The sequence below is a fragment of the Priapulus caudatus genome, unplaced genomic scaffold (genome assembly GCF_000485595.1).
Source record: "Priapulus caudatus unplaced genomic scaffold, Priapulus_caudatus-5.0.1 Scaffold638, whole genome shotgun sequence".
In the NCBI taxonomy this organism is placed as follows: Eukaryota; Metazoa; Priapulida; class Priapulimorpha; order Priapulimorphida; family Priapulidae; genus Priapulus; species Priapulus caudatus.
Window position 1 is genome coordinate 80,625 of NW_014577699.1, and position 12,992 is coordinate 93,616.

Here is a 12,992-nt window from a genome sequence, read left to right on the forward strand (position 1 = left end):
GCAGGAAAAAGTGCTCTTTATTTCTTCCTGGACTCCCCTTTTCAAAAATCCTGGATCTGCCCCTGGCTTGTACAGGCCAAAGCCCTCACAAGTAGCAGTATTGTTCACCAATTTTCTGGACTCATACTTTGAGTGCCAGTCACCCTTTTGTATAGCTATATATGTGGTTGCAACTTGCCAATTGATTCGATTGTATACTAGATATTTAGCCGATCGTTTTTAATGCACAATTACGTATTGCGCAAATCTGATATCAGCCGGATCACATACTGTCCACTGCCCAATAGCAGCTTGGTAAGTCAGGTGGAAGGATACATGGTGTAAATGTCTAGCAGGAATCTGGCTATCTGCTATATATGCTGTGTGTAGATCAACATGCATTTACCTAATGATCATAACGTTGGAATAAAATGGCAGTTTATTCTTTGCGACAATTAAATGAAATTTTATGCTGTTGAAAATGTGTATATTTCTTTAGCGTTAAATATTATTAAGAGTTGTTGCTAAAACATGGGAAAATTTATATTGCAATATTGAAATCTTTCTCAGTAATAAGCACCACAATACTTTTACCTAGGGTAGAAAATTAATTTGTGTAGTGTAAGTGTAAAGTTTCATATTGCGTTCAGTTCCCACTTCCAGGAATGATCGATTTTATGTAACAGTAAAACATGTTTATACAACAGTGCTGTAATTATTGTGCCCACCTTGAGTAAGCAATTGTCATTCATAATATAAAATGCTGATAATATTATTAGCTCAGCTGACGAAATCAGATGCAGCTTGTAGAATCGCATGATTGTCCGTCCGTCCGTCAACAGCTGGGCACAAATCTTAACTGCTCGACGTACAGTCTTGATATACGGGACGTATCGTGAAAAGGACTCGGGATGTCGAATTTGGGGGGTCAAGGGTCAAAGGTCAAGATGTGTCAATGGAGGGGGAATATTTCCCCCTTAAAACTGAAGGTATAGGAGGAAATACGGAATTGCGGCACAAATCTCAACGGCTCGACCTACGCTGTTAATATTCGATGTATAGTGTGATGGGGAGGAAACAGGTTACAGGTCAAAGGGCAGTGGGGGAAAGGTCAGATATCAGACATTTCTGAGGACGTGGTCTAACGGACCGAGTGCAAAACTTTTTTGTTTCAGCGCTGACCTACCGTTTTTATCACTTTATTGAAAGGACCATGAAATCTACTTTCTGCTGACGTGCGAAGAGTAAGTGTCTGATAATCTTTTGACCCTCAAGAGGAGGGTTAAACATGGATTTGTTGACCATTAACAAAGGACTGAACTGTTTTTGCTATTAGAGCCCCCCCCCCACCACCACCACGCTCGCGCTTGACGCATATCCATGATAACATGTTAATATAGCGAAGTCATTAAAGTTACACAGCTGTATATTTACTAGTGTACTACCAGTAGGTATAGCCTATCATAGATTTTAGATCTGTATTAGTAGTATCCTAGATATATGCTCTGAGCGCGAACACGGTGGTAGGAGGGCGCACTTGATTCGGTTGCCAGAGTTTATCAGAAGAATACCTGGCTACAATACACGTCAGTTGAGCGCTGTCGCTCTGCGGCACTTGTTTAATGTTAATAGTTAATTGTTTTTTCTGTATTTTCAGATTGCTCATTGCTGCGCTCCCGCAGGATATGCGCAATTGTGGCGCTTGCTAACAATGGCTAAGCTGTGTTGGCACATACACACATGTTTGCCAAAAAAGCGGCTACATGCCATAACAAGTAATCCACTGCTCACAATATATTATTTAGAAATTAAATGACATAATTGAAAATTTTGTCAGGTTACAAAACTAGAAGCATCTCAAATCAGTATTCTGCATGTATTGTGCATTTGTACCAGGACATGGAGAAGTGAAGAGTAGAGCAGAGAACAATGAAGTAGTTTTGCACATAGTTAAACTTTGCAGTCTAGTAGAATCCTAAAACACGTCGTAATTTTGCATAAAATTAAATTATTCTCTGCGTTGCAGCGTGGAAGACCGGCTGGGCTTTGATTGTGATGTGCGTATTGGCTCTGTACTATATATATCAGTCGCACATGCCGCCGGAGAAGGATGTGTTCACGATACGTTTCTTCTTCTCCGGCGGCATTGGGAACGAGCTGTTCTGGTACGCGTCCGGCCTCGCGATAGCCTCACGCAACCACATGGCGTTCCATCTCGAGAAGGACCTGAAGATACGCAAGTTCTTTAACCTCACCGAGGCGGTGTTCGTCGACGGTCCCGAGTACGGCTCTCGCTTCGCACAGGTGAAGGAGCGGCAGTGCTGCTGCTACAACCCGTCTCTCGCTCGACCTCGCGAGTCCCCCGTCCGCTATGAGGCCTACCTGCAGTCGTGGAAGTACTTTGTTGACTACCGGCAGGTGGTGCGCGAGCAGTTCCGCCCGAACGCCGACCTGCTGCGGCGCGCACGACGCGTCCTCGACGACGCGCTCGCGACGCTGGACGGTGGCGACCCTGCTGTCGGTGGCCACCGCACGCTCGTCGGCGTTCACGTGCGCCGCGGCGACATGCTTCACCAAGAGAACATGAGCCTCGGTTTCCAGGTGGCGGACGCACGCTACTTGCGCGCGGCGATCGCGTACTTTGCGCGGCGCCACCGCGGATGCACGTTTGTCGTCTGCAGCGACGACATGGCGTGGACGCGCCGGCAGCTAGAGGGCGCCGCGAACGTCGTGTTCGTCTCGGCCGGATCGGCCATCTTGGATTTCATCGTGCTGACGCTAACCAACCACACGGTGATGACGACGGGCACGTTCTCTTGGTGGGTCGCTTACCTGACTGGTGGCGACGCCGTGTACTACAATCAGTCGTCGCGTCCCGGGTCCGAACTAGCACATCAGGTGTGTACGCGCGAGTACTATCTGCCTAACTGGGTGCCACTGTGAAGTAGTGAACGTGCGGCAGCCGCGGACACTCCTCGGTGCTGCTCCTAGTGTTGCCAGTGCAGCAGTGTTGCATACAATTTGTATACAAATGTACAACATGTTGTGTATCAACATACGGGGTTCCGAATCTCTGGTCAGTGAATGTTAGCAGTTAGTTCTATAACTCCTACCAAACATTCGACAAGTAAATATGACGTCAAACCTTGGGTAATTACCTGAGTGTACTAACACATACGATTTCCTGATGAAATCAAATTAATTAACTTATGTGATGAAACGGGCAGCCCATGCGAACGTTATGACACTAAAACGGCATTCCCTCAGTGAAAAGCTAACATGGATATTCCTTATCAACACACTACCATTCCTTGGTTGCCACATAAAAACGTTCCCAAAACGCCACGTATATCATGAACAAGCTTGTGAATTGGTGAATATACTAGTTTGCAACATGATGTACACTAACAATGCACCATGTTCATTTCTTCAAAATTTACTTGGATCACAAGGGTACAGATTAGTGTGTGCTTGCTAGATCTGTGATAATAGTTTCTAATTACTTTGTCCAACAACAAATTAAAACTTTAAAAAAACCTTATGGTAAAGTAGCATTTAAAAAGTTATAATCTGTTAATCAAACTTTTGTCAATAGATGACAAACGGTCTACTACAGTGATACGAATTTCTGCTTATTTGCATACTATTTTGCATGCCCTCATGATGTACAGGTAGATATATACACAGAGAAGTTGAATCACTCTGGAGTTGCAGTGGAAATATTAATCCACACCTGAGTGTGTCACGCTTTTCGGATAACAACATCGGAATGGCAATGCAATGTTTTAACAGAGCAGCTTTTGCATTGAGTCTATCTAATCAAAATAATTTTATGCACTAAATGTTTGCATTGAACACTACTTTGATTAGATACATTGATAGGTCTATTTATATATAGGGGGAATGCCGTTAGGTTACATATATTATATAATATTGGTTAAAGTTATAATTATATAAGCTATATATATTATATAATTATAAGTCGAGTACTAGCCATAGTGGCTGCAAACTTAATTTTAATATTTCACAAACCTTATTATACTGTATGTTGCAGCTCATATTCTGTGTCAAAAATTGGCCAGTCGTTGGCCAAAAATTGGTCATGCGTGAGGAGAGGCCAGTCAATTCCCTTAATTCCACCATACACACGTATGGTATGCGAATAGGTTTTGTATGACATTTTTACGCTTATGAAATTCATAAGTTTGGTTATTCAATTTGTTTAGATAAAACCCAAATTTTATCAGAAGTGCATAATAGAGATGATATCTAGATAATATATAGATGATAATTTATCATATCCAGCTCAGCTGGTTGTGCCTAGTTATCATATGAAAAGTGTGTTCATGCATTCATAGCAGCTACAGTCTCAGCTATTTTGAAATGTACATATCATAAGTTTATGAGACCAATAAATACATTCCTCATTATATACATTTTATAGCAACTCTCTAAGACCGTTAATTGCAGCTCCTATTGGACATGTGTTGTTTATTTCTGATGTGTAAAATCACATTCCATGGCTGTGTAAATTTTTGGTTTCTAGATATGTGTCGAGACTGAATATTCATGATTGTTTTGTATCCGTGTTCATAGTTTTTAGCTCATCTGACATAGTCAGATGCAGCTTGTAGAATCGCATGATTGTCCGGTCGTCCGTGCGTCAACAATTGGGCACAAATCTAAACGGCTCGACGTACGGTCACGATATTCGGGACGTGGGGGGGTAATCCGAAAACGAGTTGGGATATCGACGCTGTTGGCAAAAGTCAAAGTCAAAGGTCAAGAGTGTAAAAACAGGGAACATTCCCTCCTTAACTTAGTAAAGGAGCAAATGCAAATGCGGCACAAACTAACGGCTCGACCTAGACGCCGTATAGTCTGTGTATCACGTCATCATTATAAAAACCATCACTTGTGCCGAATTGGAGGTGTCACGAGGCAACAGCAAAGGGCACCGGGCCGATTTTAGACATTTCTGAGACATGTCTGACGAGCGCATCTGGAAAAACTTTTGTTGTTCAGTGGATGCCACCATTATTTATGCTTTACTAAAGGAGACCATGAAATGTACTTCCGCTGAACATGCAAGTAGCAAACTGTCTGATGATCACTTTTGACCCTAGAGAGTTAAACATGATTTACTGTTAAGAAAGAATTGACTGCCGGTTTCTATAAATCTAATACTACATTCCTGAATCGTATGAGCTAACATTGTCACATGACATTCAAAAGCTAAATTGTTCAATAATGTTATAAGCTCCTTAAATCGATAATTCATATGGCATCTGTACTCGGTCATTGTGTTACAAAGCCACTATGCCCCGCCATGCCCCCCCAGTCTGGATTCGTGGAATAGTACTTGGTATTTGTTTTGCCATGCGTAATTAATCTACAGTGCAGCCTCTATTTCACCTGAGCTTGCCGAGTAAATAGATAGTGCTTACCTATCTGCTTGCCAAAGTGTTGCACTACGTACGATGGCAGCTTACATCTTACTAAGACACAAACTACGCCGCCATTTCGGGCAACTTTCATAACGACTCCCAACGAACAATTCTTCGAGAAGTTCCGATACCATCCTTTGCCTTCCACTGTTGCGTGTAATAGGAAACACTTGGACTAACGGGTACAGAATCCCACCCACTCCCAGAGCCCGCAGAGACGTGATCAGCGTCGCCCCGCGCACTTTCGGTAGACTATATCAGCTAGTAGATAAAGGAGAGTTACATCATAATCAAGGAATTCGTCATTTACTACTATAAAACCTACGCATTTACTACCGCCGTAACTCACCAACTGAGCTCAAATCGGACTACAGTACATGTCGCCAATCATCTCGAAACGTTCCGTCGTAACACCCGCAACACCCGCAACCGAGATACCAGCCTAAAACGTACGAACGATCTCCATTCTTTGGCCATCATCCAGCCATTGCGCGCTCTATCAATTCAACAGCACAAAGCAGCAACACTGCGCGTCATCGCTGGTCCTCTCGAATAGTCTGAACCGTGCGTTGTGCTGCGGGGAAAAAAAGAAATTTGAAGAATCGACGCAACACCGCACGAGCATATCATAGCTGTTGGCCGGCGTGCGTGAAGGCATTCCCAGCCTATGACAAAGGTGCCTGTGACTGTGTACGGCACAGGTATACTCCCCGAGTGTTGAGGCCTAATCTCCCAGCGACCACATGCCCGCTCATTAGCAATAGCGCTAGATAGCTGCCTTTTGTTGAATATAGGCGCGCCAATGCTGATGATGGCCAAAATGGAGAATCGTGTCGTACGTTTTAGGCTGTATCTCCGGATTGCGGGTGTCTACGAGGAAACGATTTCGCACGGTGATTGGCGAATGTACTGTGTCCGATTTGAGCTCAAGTTGGATGAGTTACGCGTAGTAAATCGTAGGTATTATAAGGCTAGTAAATGACGAATTTCCCTTGTTTATTGATGTCACACTCCTCCCTATTATCTACTCCTGATTATATATACCAGGTTATTATTAATTTGCCAAATATTAGTCAAATATTGAAAGATTATACACTTTCAGTGATATTAATTTTATTGTCATCATAACCGTGTCTATATTCACATATATCACATGATCTATCTTCACATATTCTATATTCACATGATTCGCTCTGAAACTAGTATAGTAAAATCGTGAAGATATCTATATACAATGTATAGTTAAGGCGGGCTTATGTCGGGCTTTCGAGCCGACTTGACCGGAAGCAACTGGATTTCGAGCAACTGGAAGCGATCGGCAGCGACTAGTTGCGTCCAGTTGCCCACTGTTCTATTCCGAGCAACTAGTGGCGGCCAGTCGCAGGCAGTCGCGTCGCAGTCGACCGACCTAAGCACTGCAGTCGCAGCCAGTTGCTTTCAGTCGAGTCGGCTCGCAAGCCCGACATAAGCCCGCCTTTATATGTTCATGATATAAAATATAGATATGTTATTCGCATTACTCTCTGCCATGTTGAATATGTTGTACTTGCAGTGGCAGTATTACATTATTATCTGTCAACATCGTAATACAAACATCGTTCATAGTCTTAGGGACTGTCCCGAAAAAGCAGGGAGCCTATAATTGATCATTAGACGTAATCTAAACTATCAGATCAATATTGTGGATTGCATTAGAAAAGGGTTAGTGTTAGTGTTATATCCAATATTTATATCCAAGGTTCATATTGTTAAAATTGAAGGCTCTCTTCTTCGGGTCAGTCTCATGGATATTTGTTATGGGATTATATCTCTGGATTCTCAAATTATTGACCGGAATTTGGTCGGATGCCCTTCAATAAAACGACCGGTCGGTTTTTAAACTTCAACCTAGATATGGTCAGGAGTGAATTAATACATTAATACACACTCCTGATAGATATCTATATTTACACATATGTATTTATAGTAGATATCTAATAATCTATGGATAGTGTCGGCCGGGATCTATCATTTGTGATTGCTTACTCGTGGTAGTATATATTATCTTTCTCTATAGCTTGTCCAATAGAAATGGATGGTGTAAGGAATGAATAAAGCCAACTTGTTTTTATTCACTCCTAATGGCATGCTATCTAATTCTATTGCTTGGCGAAAAATCAAATTGATAGAAGTGTATACGTAGCTTATCTGGTATTATTTCTGTGGTACAAAACCCAACTAGCTTCTGTTTTGTCAGATAGTCACGCCATCCACACCCGATTTTCTTCAAAACCTTAAAAGGTTAATTGAAGTGTTTTAGTAATTTTTGTCGTGGTCACGATCGTGACATGACGTTACCGTGTCTTTCATTCCCAAATCGTGAGTTTGTCAGGTATGTCGTGGTAAATCGTTCACGTGCGTTCTCAGTCCGTAATATCAAACGTTATTTTATCTATTTGTAGAGTAGTATAGTAAGGTAACAAAGGATACAAATGTAATACCAAGTTTATTTTATGGTATACATGAGTAAATTAAGCGATGAGGATCAGAAAACATGAATTTAGATCAGTCATATATTCGATTATTCCTCTAGTAATAATTTGCTCGACCTGGATACAGCCATAAAGCTGGTAGTTGTTGTTAATTGTTACTTTGGCAGCTTTTCAAATAAATGGTTGGCGATTGACATTAGAGGCTGGAAAGATGTTTTTTGTGTGGCGGTGCACGGCATGGCACCGGTCACTACGGGCTCCCGGTGGGCTATGGTCAACCGTAAGGTAGTTCTGAGTCTAGAACTATAGACCTTCTTTCGGCCTGTGGCAGAGCAGAGGGCTATAGTTCTAGAGCTAACCGTAAGGTAGCTCGCTGGTGAGCACAGGCAGAATGTGTGTATGTTCTGTGTTTGTGATTGTGTAAGTTGTTGTTATGATTACTGTCTGTGTTTTGTAGTTTTGCTCACTCACCACCGAAAGTGTTATATGTTATGGAGGCGGGTGAAACAACAGCCAATTCAGTGAGAGAGGTGCAAGTTGTGTGTTAGACAGCGAAGGTGGAAGGTGTGATATGTCACTGGTGATATGAAAGGGTGATACAGCCACCGTTTGGTATTTTAGTTGGCGAGTCAGCCAATGTCGTGTTCTGTTAAAGGCGGGGTTCAGAAGCACGCAATGCAAAAGCAGAGATCATTCCTGGGAAGAAATGGTGGCCCTGAAAAGGGCTGGTTGGGTTTCACAATCAATACTAGCGAGTTTTAACCGCCAAAGCCGTACAGAGTACGCCCCTGACGTTTGAGAGCGTAGACAACGTCCATGGCGGTGACGGTCTTCCTCTTGGCGTGCTCGGTGTAGGTGACAGCATCACGGATAACGTTCTCGAGGAACACTTTCAGAACGCCGCAGGTCTCTTCGTAGAGAAGGCCAGAGATACGCTTCACACCACCTCGGCGAGCAAGACGACGAATGGCAGGCTTGGTATCTTGGGCACTCTAATGCAGATGCGGGGATTATCTAAAGAAACAGGAAATTATGTCTACTTCCAGTTCTTTAGATATTAATACTTCGAATTGACAATATCTTTCGTACATATTCTGCTGCTGGTTTGAGTAACCCAGTGTAGTCCCCTCCCCAGTCTTCACTTTGATCGCTGTCCTTATATCTGTTATAAAACTCACATTTATATAAATGTTCCAAGTTCTCTTTTATATTGTTATTACATAAATTGCACCGGTCACCGAAAAAAAGAAAGAATAAATCACCGAAGTTATTTCTAAAATAGCTTTTGAGTTCTATCATGCATGTTTTACATTTCAATGTAAAACATGCGTCGGTAAATGACATTTCTTTCATATATTCCTTTAGCCCATAAGTTTCTATGTTTATCATCTTCATTTTCGTTTTTCCTTTGTTTTCATTTTATCTCTTGTTATTACACTTTTTAAAATAGCTTGTTTTACTTGTTTTTTTCCAGGCTTTCTTTGGTTTTATTCCTATGGCTGAGAGTGATATTCCTAAATCGTAGTTATCTAAAATTTCCGAGGTTTCGTTTGCCCAATTTTTTCTTCCTCTATAGTCTGTTGTATGTATATACTCTTTTCATTAATCTATTATTTTCCAAATTAACTATGAATTGCAGGGGCGCATACAGAGGGTTTCGGTGACCATGCATGCAGTTTCCATAGTTCTAGTCACAGCTAGGGGTGTCCGGGGGCATGCCCCCCGGGAATTTAAAAAAAAATTAGGATATATATTTGGTGCACTCTGGTGAATTTTGAGGGTAAATTCTGAAGATACCCAGACTGACCAGTTTCTGGAAACTGGTGCAAACCGGCCTAAATCCGCGCCTGAATTGCAGAAGCTTTTTTTTTGTAATTTATCTTGTCTAATATTGGTAGTATACCTAGCTCTATTCGAAGAGCTTCTAGCAGTGTTTTACTGTGTGCTTTTAGAATTTTGCGTAAGCACTCATATTGGAAGTCTTCTAACATTATAACATTTACGCTGTTGAATGGCTAGATATCTGCGGCCGCAACGGGATCACCCTCAACCCCAGGAAGTTCATGTTTGGTGCAGATGTTGTGGAATTTGCTGGTTTTGAGATTACCCCAGACAGCGTCCGCCTAGAGTCCCTATATACAGAGAGTTGCGCCAACTCAGGATTTGACTCCATGTTGTTTCCAAATGTAATCAACAGCGCGCTGCCATAGTTATACAGCGCTGTACTGGATACCTGTACAAGGTCCGAAAAATCTAATTAGACTATCATCGTTCCTTCCAATAAATTTCAAAAATTAACATGGAGATCTATATGCCTAAACATTTGTCTATATGTGTAGCTAATTATAGAAATGTAACTCAAATCGTCGCAAGCCCATATGATAGTTTAGACTTGACAACCTTTCTTCTACCCGCCCAATAGCCGTCTATATTACCTGTCGATACCGCGCCGCGTGAGACCTGCTAATATTAACCCTCGCCAGCTTCAATAATAACTCAACGAATCAGCATGCAGAGATCATAGATAAGCACATGTTTATCATGTATCTAGATTTCTAATAAAGTAACTCAACTTGCGCCATATGATAGCCTAAGTGTACACTTCTTAGTGTAAAATCACCAGCCACCTAGTTCATTTTGAGAAGAATAATCGACAACTGTAAATCACAAGATAAAATGCGTTCCACCCTCCACTGCCTCCGCAGCCTGTAATATTTGTTTGGCAGTTCTATAAACTCTAGCTACAAAACCATAGACATCAGTGTCTTAGCTATAATCTCTTAAATCCTGATTTAATTGAACACGATTAGCCTAATAATTACTATGGAACCATTACAGCCGTATCCATACATCGGTGTAACTAAGCGCCAGCGGGTTGACCATTTGAAACAACCATGCGGCACCGATCACGGTACGCCGATTTTTCCGACTCTCATAAGCCAAAGCTACATGTATTATAAGTAGCTCTAACGTCCCGCTCTTGCGACGAGTAACTTAAAAGCGATCGCTTGACTTCCCAACGCCCACGCAACGTCACAGATTGTCCTGCCAATGGGTTCGACTGTTCAATCAAGTCTCGCTACCCCTCAGCATGAACTCGAGAAGAGCTAGCATCTGCCGAGCGTCCTGAACCTCCAAGCATACCGTTTGTATGACCGATGCCTCCACGCGCTTTCGACGAGTCCAAAGCTGTATTGCAGTGAGAATACTCTACAGCCACACAAAACTACATCTCAATCACATCACTATACTACGTCATACAGCATCCATGCCGCAATCCACAGTCACATACGCAAGCGATGTCACATACCAGTCATAGGTACGCACATCTCTAATCTACAGTACATAATACGCAGCATCTAATCTAGCAGTCACATACTCACATCTCATCTACAGCTCACATTACGTCATACGACACCATCCCACATCACAGTCACCATACGCACATCTCACCCCTACAGTCACATACTCACCGTGCCAACTACAGTTACATATACCACATTCTCAATCTAACAGTCACATACCACATCTCAACTCTACAGTGACATACGCGCATCTCAATCCAGGGGCGTAGCTACGGGGCGGGCTTGGGGCCACATCCCCTCCACAAATTTTGTCCCCCGTGACCCCCCACTGAAAATTCATGCTTGATAAAAAAAAATTGGAATTAAAAACAATGCCGTTAGAACAGTATATTATAATACAAAGAAAGATGGTTCGAACCACATCTCAGTAAAATTATATATTGTGCCCCCCCCCTACGAAAATGTAAGGTTCCCCCCCCCCCGCTGAAAAAATCCTAGCTACGCCACTGTCTCAATCTACAGTCACATACGCACATCTCAATCTACAGTCACACCCGTGCATCTCAATCTACAGTCACGTACGCACATCTCAATCTACAGTCACATGATATGTGCATCTCAGGCTACAGTCACGTACGTATATCACAGTTTACAGTCATACATCTCAATCTACTGTCACATACGTGCATCCCAATCTACTGTTACATCTCACTCGCAGTTAGGGCCTGCATACCTCCCAAAGTGACCGACCAATCGTAGCGCTCGCAGCTCCCAAAGACAAAGTGACGCGTCGTTGACCAACCAATCGGAGCGCTCGCCGCTCAGGCACTAAAGCTGATGTGATGTTTTGTGGTTGCATTATTTAAGCTGGCTATCGTGAGTGGATGGTTACTGGTATTGGTAAGGGTTAGGGTTAGGGTTAGGGTTTAGCTTTATATTTATCAGCTTTAGTGCTTGAGCTGCGAGCGCTCCGATTGGTCGGTCAACGACGCGTCACTTTGTCTTTGAGAGGTATGCAGGCCCTAGCTGCGTGTTTACATCTGTCTACAGTCACATATACGTATAACACTCAGTTTACAGTCACACATCTCAATCTACTGTCACATACGTAGCCTAGCTCGTAGGCGCCTACATCTACATACAGTTAACACGTACAACGGCATGCATACACATGATTATGATACGGCGTACAAACCCGGCTTGATCATGAAACCCTGTATCTATACACTATACAGTATACTCACTCCACGCAATGAAAAGCTCACATTATTACATTGAATGGCTTCTTGAATACTGTTATCTAATAACTAAAATAACGATATTATGAGTAGTTATTTAAGATTTATCTTACCTGTGTTCCGGTTCGCCTGCACGTTAATAATGTCTGCTTAGGTTCGCACCAAAATGGCGCCACGCATGCTCTTTTTCTAGTTAATAATTGTTCGTAGAGATGGCAGCACTTACCGATCGCAATGGCGACCTGCCGAAGGTGAAATTAACCTGTTGAAATGTTGTTGTCGTTGAAATGTTGCTGAAGTAACGTTGTCATGCAAAATAAAGCCTAGTGACATAGCGCATCGTCTTCGCCACATTGGAAACCCCCCGGTAAGAGGAAAATGTGCACATTCCTTACGGCGGTTTCGGAGGAGATACGTGAAATTACGCGCGGCCGTTACAGTAATACTAATACTAGTGTAATACTAGTAATAGTAATAGGCCTACTACCGCTGAGAGGGTCTATGTCACCCGGGGTACTGCCGGAACGTACCCTGGGTACGGTCCGGTATACC

At 42.6% G+C, this 12,992-nt stretch overlaps 2 protein-coding genes across 3 annotated transcripts in view; both read left to right on the plus strand.

The window, feature by feature from the left end:
- The window catches only part of LOC106812348 (galactoside 2-alpha-L-fucosyltransferase 1-like), an 11,844-nt gene extending 7,424 nt beyond the window's left edge, over window positions 1-4,420 (plus strand). The window contains exons 2-3 of the mRNA XM_014816199.1: window positions 1,637-1,754; window positions 2,006-4,420. Of these exons, the coding sequence (XP_014671685.1) occupies window positions 1,637-1,754; window positions 2,006-2,922 (1,035 nt within the window). The 3' untranslated portion in view covers window positions 2,923-4,420. The remainder of the gene's footprint in view (window positions 1-1,636; window positions 1,755-2,005) is intronic.
- Window positions 4,421-12,677: 8,257 nt separating this feature from the next.
- LOC106812359 (rab5 GDP/GTP exchange factor-like) overlaps window positions 12,678-12,992 on the plus strand; it is a 13,596-nt gene continuing 13,281 nt past the window's right edge. For both annotated transcript variants that reach the window (XM_014816213.1, XM_014816214.1), the window contains exon 1: window positions 12,678-12,807. The gene's annotated coding sequence lies outside the window, so the exon portion shown is untranslated. The remainder of the gene's footprint in view (window positions 12,808-12,992) is intronic.